The sequence below is a fragment of the Penaeus monodon genome, chromosome 1 (genome assembly GCF_015228065.2).
Source record: "Penaeus monodon isolate SGIC_2016 chromosome 1, NSTDA_Pmon_1, whole genome shotgun sequence".
Taxonomy (NCBI): Eukaryota; Metazoa; Arthropoda; class Malacostraca; order Decapoda; family Penaeidae; genus Penaeus; species Penaeus monodon.
The window spans coordinates 59,735,187-59,742,231 of NC_051386.1; the positions used below are offsets into that span (position 1 = coordinate 59,735,187).

A 7,045-nucleotide genomic window follows, 5' to 3' on the forward strand; every position below is an offset into this window, starting at 1 on the left:
CTTCCATTACGTTCCCTGACGGCAGGTTCTTCAGACACCCCAAAGCCATATGTAAAATGCTCTGAAAAAAAAAAGTCCAGTAATAGAAAAAAATGTCTGTATGTAACTTTATAGCACAAAAATATGGATCCCTGATATTAACTCTGAGCAAAATCCTAAATCAGAATAGTAACATTAGTGCCCCCCAAAACAGTAATAAAGAAAAATAAAAATGAAAAATGAGGATACCAAAAAAAAAAAAAATTTTGGGGGAAGGGCAGCCACACTATCCCCAAAGTTCATTCAGAAAAAATATGAAAATTTTACATTGGGGGGGGGGGGAATGATACCAATCAGACAGTGATATTAGGTCCCCCAAAAAAATCCACTGTTTTTGAGTCAAAAAATACCCTTAATGGGAGCAGCTGGCCCATAGGACTCTCAAAACCCTACAGAAGAAGAAGGAGAAATGAAATATACTCAAGGCAAATGAAGAGCTAAAAAGCCAAAAAAAAGAAACAGTATCAAGCAGAATTCTATCAAAGAGGAGAAAAGAAGGTTTGGGAATTTTTAGAAATAATGGTAAAAAGTTCATAAATAAAAATCCCAAAAGTAAAAAAGGCAGTTTAGAACAAGAATATATATGGAATTGAAAAAATAAAAAAATTTCAAGGTTGGCCAACCAGATAGAAAAATGAGATCTAATCATAGGGGAAAAAAAAGGAGAGAGAGAAAAAGAGAGAGAGGAGAGAGAGGGGAAAGGGGAAAGAGAGGAGAGAAAAAGAGTGGAGAGAGAGAAAGAGAAGGGGAGAGAGAGAAAGAAAGAGGAGAGAGAGAGAGGAGAAGAGAGAGAGGAGAAGAGAGAGAGAGAAAAAGAGAGAGAGAGAGAAGAGAGAAAAAAAAGAGAAAGAGAGAGAAAAAAAGAAAGGGGGAAAAGAGAGAGAGAGAGGGGGAGGAGAAAGAAAAGAGAGAGGAGAGAGAGAGGAGAAAGAGAGAGAGAGAAGGAAAAAGAAAAGACGAGGGGGAGGAGAAAAAGGGGAGAGAGAGGGGGGGAGAGAGGCGAAAAGAGAGAGGAGAGAGAGAGAGAGAAACAGAAAGAGGGAGAGAGAGAGAGAGGAAAGAGAGGAGAGAGGAGAGAGAGAAGAGAGAGAGAGAGAAAAAGAGAGAGAGAGAGAGAGAAAGAAAGAGAGAGCGGGAAAAAGAGAAAAGAAGGAGAGAAAAAGAGAGGAAGGGAGAGAGAGAGAGAAAGAGAGAAAGAAAAAGAGAAAGAGAGGAGAGAAAGAGAGAGAAAGAGAGAGAAAAGGAGAGAAAAAGAAAGAAGAAAGGAGAGAGACAGAGGAGAGAGAGAGAGAGAGAGAGAGAGAGAGAGGAGAGGAGAGAGAGAGAGAGAGCATCTTAAATTGATTAAAAGACAAGCATGAAATGATGGCATTGCAAATAGAACAATGAAGGGAAGAACAAGATGGCATATTCATGTGTTTTCCTGTTCTTCCCATTGTTGCTCTATGTGCAATTTGTTCTAATGATGTTCTCAGACCATCTGAATGATATTCTATTAGATGCATACATTTTCAACAGAGGACAAATATAATACACTAATTTCTTAACGTCATAAAAATATGCTATGAACCACAATTTTTTTTCTCTCTCAAAACAAAGACTTTAAAACTGAGAAAAGGATATATCTATAAGTAGTTAGAATGTTGAAGGTAGAGACAAAAAAAAAAGGGTAAACAGTATATCAGTAAGTGGGCTCCTTGTAAAATCATGGAGAACACCAGATTCACACTAAAACAACATATATTTACAAGTATGCAAGTATCTTAAGTATACGCCTGCATGTATGTACACTGATACCTAGTTATGGGCCCTCACACAGAATTATAGTGTGTATAAGGCAATTACATCCAAAATTAGAAAGAATAACAATATGAGTAAAAGATAGATAGATATATAGATAGACAGACAGATAGATATATAAATATAAACATACCTTTATAATAGTCTTCATTTTGTTTCAATATCTCTACAAGTTCACTATTGGCCATGGGTCCCTGAGTTCCACCTAATTCTTCTGGTAACTCATTGGCTGGGATGTGTTTGTGCAGGCTCTCGAGGTCTTCTCCATGGAAGTGCAGCTGTTGGTGGAGAAAATACATAAATAAAATCAACATATGTATTTTGTTTAAGGGGGTAGTTGCTAGGTGTAACACTGCAGTGTCTTCTAATATAAAATGACACAAAAACATCATATGTATGTATGTATATGTGTATGTATATGTGTATGTATATGTGTATGTATATGTGTATGTATATGTGTATGTATATGTGTATGTATATGTGTATGTATATGTGTATGTATATATATATATATATATATATATATATATATATATATATATATATATCTTGTAGAATTATCTAATATGTATCTATTACCATTCACTGGAATTTATCTTGACTTTATTAAATAAATGCAATAGAACATCTATTGCAAAATCAACCTATAAACTATGTAAACACATATACAACCTTTGTTTCTAAATCCAGGTTTTTTTCATACTTAGTTGGAGAATAAAGGGGAAAAAAAAATAGAAATACATTCTCACAGATTTTCCAAATCCTCATTATCATGAAATCACTGGTGACAGCTCATGCTTATGATGAGAATTCTGACTGATATGATTCACAATACTAACATAATCTAAAAGTAGCACTGCAAGGATACTTACTCGTCCCTTTATAGTTTCAGAGAGGAAAGGTTTGACTAGGCTGAAGACCCAGTCGAATATCGAAGGCTCGTGAACAAAGTGCAATGCCTTGAACCTTAGAGGAAAGACTTCCTGCACAAAGGGTTTATAAAGAATATGATTAGAAATCTTCATACATATATTGCATATTGGAATATAAAGTTCCACACTAACTATTCTGCATGACATATCAAATGATAATTAATATAATAATATGTCCTCCATACTGACCTGGACAACTGAAATCATGCGGCGAATGTGAGTCGGAGTCAGATAGTAGGCATGAGTCATAGACAGTCCAGAGCAGTCAACAACAGTGCTATTCCGCGAAGCTGCGTTACTGGGACCCGTACAACATGCTCCAACATTACTACCTGAGACCTGAACACGTCATCTAGGGTGCAGACTTCAGGTAACCAGGCACCTACAAAACAAGAAAAATTAAACAATAATTCTACCAACTTTTCTTTACCGGAATAGTACACTAAACGGACTCGTCCAAAGAAAAAAATTATCATCATTTGACCAAAGCAAGAGTATGATGAAACTTCTATCATTTTGCATGAAAGAACCATCAATACATCTGTAAAATAATCATAAAAGAATAAATATGGAAGTATAAATAAATAAGAATAAAAAGTCTGCAAGGTGTTATCTATCTACTGATTTATCCATTTATTCATTTATTTTTCTTTCCCTTTCTTTCTTCTTCCACCTCAAAGAATCACAAGTTTATTGCTATACCTGTTCTAAAAATGAGGACAGTTCTCCCTAGATTGTCTGGTGTTGGAAGGACCGTCTGCATGCACAGCGGCCAAACGTGATCCAGGGCCGACGGGACGAGGTTAACATACATATCAGCATTCTCCTGCCTTGCTCTGTAGTATCCTCGAATCTGGGGGGCAAAAAAGTCAGTATTTAGCCTCGGAAAGTACATGTTATGCAAATTTATAGCAGTATATGTTCTGTACAGAATTTGCCAGTTTTTGTTGTTGTTTTTAAGCCCTGTACAACTTTCAAGTTTAAAATAATAATGATGATGGTAAAATGGAAGTAAAGGTCAAACAACCTTGATTTACACTTACCATGGCCATGGCTTTATCATAGTCAAATTTACGAGCTCTAAGGAAAGCTAGCAAGAAAGGCTTATCAATACGTGATTTCAAGCCAGGTTCCTGTTCAACCATTTCCCTGTTGAATTCCAAAAGTAATACATTAATGAATATAATTTCTGTGTTTCCCTTATGAATAGCTACATATAAACATTTAAAAAAATATATAAGTCAGAAACAATATGATTACATATTTTCACTGTTTCCTTCATGAATAGCTACATACAAACATAAAAAAACAAAACAATCATAAGTCAGAACCAATGTCATTACACAAAATATTTGAATACCCATGAAGGAAATAACAATACCATCCATCGCTCTAACCTGAGAGCTTGCACGTCTCGGTCAACCCATTCCGGCTTCTCGTGAACATCATCCTCTGCCTCTGCAGCTAGCTCCTTCGGCAAAGCCCCATCACCGGCTCCTGCCACCTGTCTCCTGTCTACCCTCAACACCGCCTCCAGAGCTTTGTCTACTTCCGTCGCTGGACTCTCCTCCTCATCCTTCCTAGGATCCATTTCTGCTCCCTGTGAGGTTTCCTGCTTGGCTTCTTTCTGAGCTTCTGCAGGAGGTTCCTTTGGTACACCCGCACATGCGTCCTGAAAGAAGATACATGGAGAACTGTTACTATGAGTGTGTGTGTGTGGATGTGGGAGCATCTGTATGGGTATGTGTATGGGGGGGAGACAGGGAGAAGGGGGGGAGGGAGAGAGGGTGAAGGGGGGGAGGGAGAGAGGGAGAGAGGGAGGGGGGAGGGAGAGAGGGAGAGAGAGAGAGAGGGAGGGTGGGAGGGAGGGAGGGAGAGGGAGAGAGAGAGAGAGAGAGAGAGAGAGAGAGAGAGAGAGAGGAGAGAGAGAGAGAGAGAGAGAGAGAGAGACAGACAGACAGACAGAAAAAAGGTGAGAAAGTGAGAAAGGTGAGGAAGAGAAAATGCAGGTGAGAAAGAGAGAAAAGGGAGAGAGAAAGAGAGAAAACAAGAGGGAAAGAGAAAAAGGATGGAAAGATAGAGAGAGAGTGATAGAAGATATGGCCATTTAACTTAGGACCAGCCAGTGAGTCTTTTCATCATGCACACAATGGACTTGCAAGGAAATTACGCATCCAGATCTGATGAGGCCATGACATCTTCAACACAACTTTTTTTTCAACTGTTAGAGAAGATTTTATCTTTAACATAATTACTTTATCAATGGTCATCAACCTTCACTTTTTGTCACTGTTGCAACGCGGCACTTGAGTGCTGGGGGGGGGGGGAGAGAGAGAGGGAGAGAGAGAGAGAGAGAGAGAGAGAGAGAGAGAGAGAGAGAGAGAGAGAGAGAGAGAGAGAGAGAGAGAGAGAGAGAGAGAGAGGAGAGAGATATGGTCACTTAAGAGATCTTCAATACAGCTTTTTTTCAATTGTTAGAGAAAACTTTATTTTTAAAATATTTACTTTATCAATGATCATCAACCTTCACTTTTTATCACTGTTGCAACACAGTACTCGAGTAATCTTTCTTTTCCAATTACCTTTTAACATTGAATGATAACCCTTAAATCAGCGTATCTCTGAACGATAAGATTAAGATCTATATATATAACTTTTTCTCTTCCTCTAACTTTTGTCTACTTTTCTTTCATTATAATAGAAATAGCATTATACTTCTACCATCATTACTATTTTCATCATCATTTTAAACCATCATTTCTAACAGTAACACATATATTAGAATTATCATGGCTATTTTCCTTTCCACAATTATCATTAGTATTGTTACTATCTTTGATATCTTTATAAATCAATATCACTATTATCACTACTCTTTTCATTAAATCATTATTTCATCCTCTCTACTATTATGCTTTTTAAGATTTTTCTTTTAGCTTCTTCTTCCTCCTCCTCTTTATCATCACCATCATCCTCTTATCGTCTTCCTTTTTTCCTCATCACTGTCAGCTTCGGGTTTCATCTTTTTTTTTTTTTCTTTTCCTACTCCTCTTTCATCATCACCATCCTCTTCCTTCACCATCTTCACCTCCATCTTCGCTTACTCTCACCCCTTTTCCATCCCTCTCCCTTCTCTCCCACCCCATTCCCTCCCTCCCTCCCTCCCTCCCTCCCTCTCTCACCACCCACCCCAACCCCCACACATTCCCTCTCCCCTACCACTCTCTCCTTCCCACCTACCCACCCTTCCCCCCCACTCACCCCTTCCTCCCACCCCACTCCCTCGCCCCATCCCATCCCACGCCATCCTCTCTATTCCCACTCCCTCCCCCATCCCTCCTTCCTCCCCTATCCAACCTCCATCCATCCCCCCTCCTACCCTCCCTCTCACCCCCTCCCCCTCCTCTCCTACCCTTCCTCTCACCCCCTCCCCCTCCTCTCCTACCATCCCTCTCAACCTCTCCCTCCCCTCCCCTCCCTTGCTATCTACCCCCACCCACCCACCCAAAAGCACCTTACCTCCTTCGCGTGGCTGAGGTCCTGCTGCTGGAGGGGCCCCGCCAGCGCCTGGGAGGCTGACGGCGGCGGCTGCAGCGACGTCAGGGCGGCCTCGTCTCGCGTCTCCACCATTGCCTCCTCCTCCCCCCCCGCACGGAAGAAACCCTCGGCTCCTGAAGGGGCGGCTCCGTTCGACGCGACGCTCCGTGGAAGCTATCGCCGCTGCGTTTGTCGGAATGGGGATAAAGGTTGTGAGTGTGGGGGTTTTCGGCTTTTTCTTTCTCTCTCTATGTTTCTCTCTCTCCTTTTCTCTTTCTCTCTCTCTTCCTTCCTTTTTTTTTTTTTGCTTTATGGGGGAGGGGGGTGTTCTCTGTTATGTCCGCTTGCTGTGTGTTGTTGTTATTCGTTGTCTGGTTTGGTCTCATAAGCAGTTAATTTTTCATCAACTGGTCTCTCTCATTTTATTTTAATCTATTTTCGTTGTTATTTTTTTATCTACTTGTTATCTACTTTCTGCGCAGGAAATTGTAGATGGGGGGGGAGGGAGGGGGGATCCATTACTCGATTTTTTTTCTCTCTCATTTCACGTATTATTATTATTTTTTAATCATCTCTCGATGTTCCATTCTCTTCAAATTTCCAAAGTAACTGACTTTATTTCAATTATAACTCTGGAAGTTCTTCCTTCAGCTGATAGAAGTTGAATTGAATGTGGGGGGGAGGGGGAGGAGTGGAGAGGAGGGGGGGGGGCCGAAAGATCCATCTCCATCTCATTT

General features: G+C 40.2%; 1 protein-coding gene across 2 annotated transcripts in view; it reads right to left on the minus strand.

Moving 5' to 3' along the window:
• Window positions 1–6,567, minus strand: part of LOC119575081 (alpha-tocopherol transfer protein-like) — a 17,423-nt gene extending 10,856 nt beyond the window's left edge. Inside the window, exon 1 of one of the 2 annotated variants that reach the window (XM_037922484.1) lies at window positions 6,291–6,567. In XM_037922484.1, coding sequence (XP_037778412.1) covers window positions 6,291–6,401 — 111 coding nt within the window. In that variant the 5' untranslated portion in view covers window positions 6,402–6,567. The remainder of the gene's footprint in view (window positions 1–6,290) is intronic. The other variant, XM_037922475.1, reaches the window with a different exon arrangement.
• Window positions 6,568–7,045: the final 478 nt, after the last annotated feature.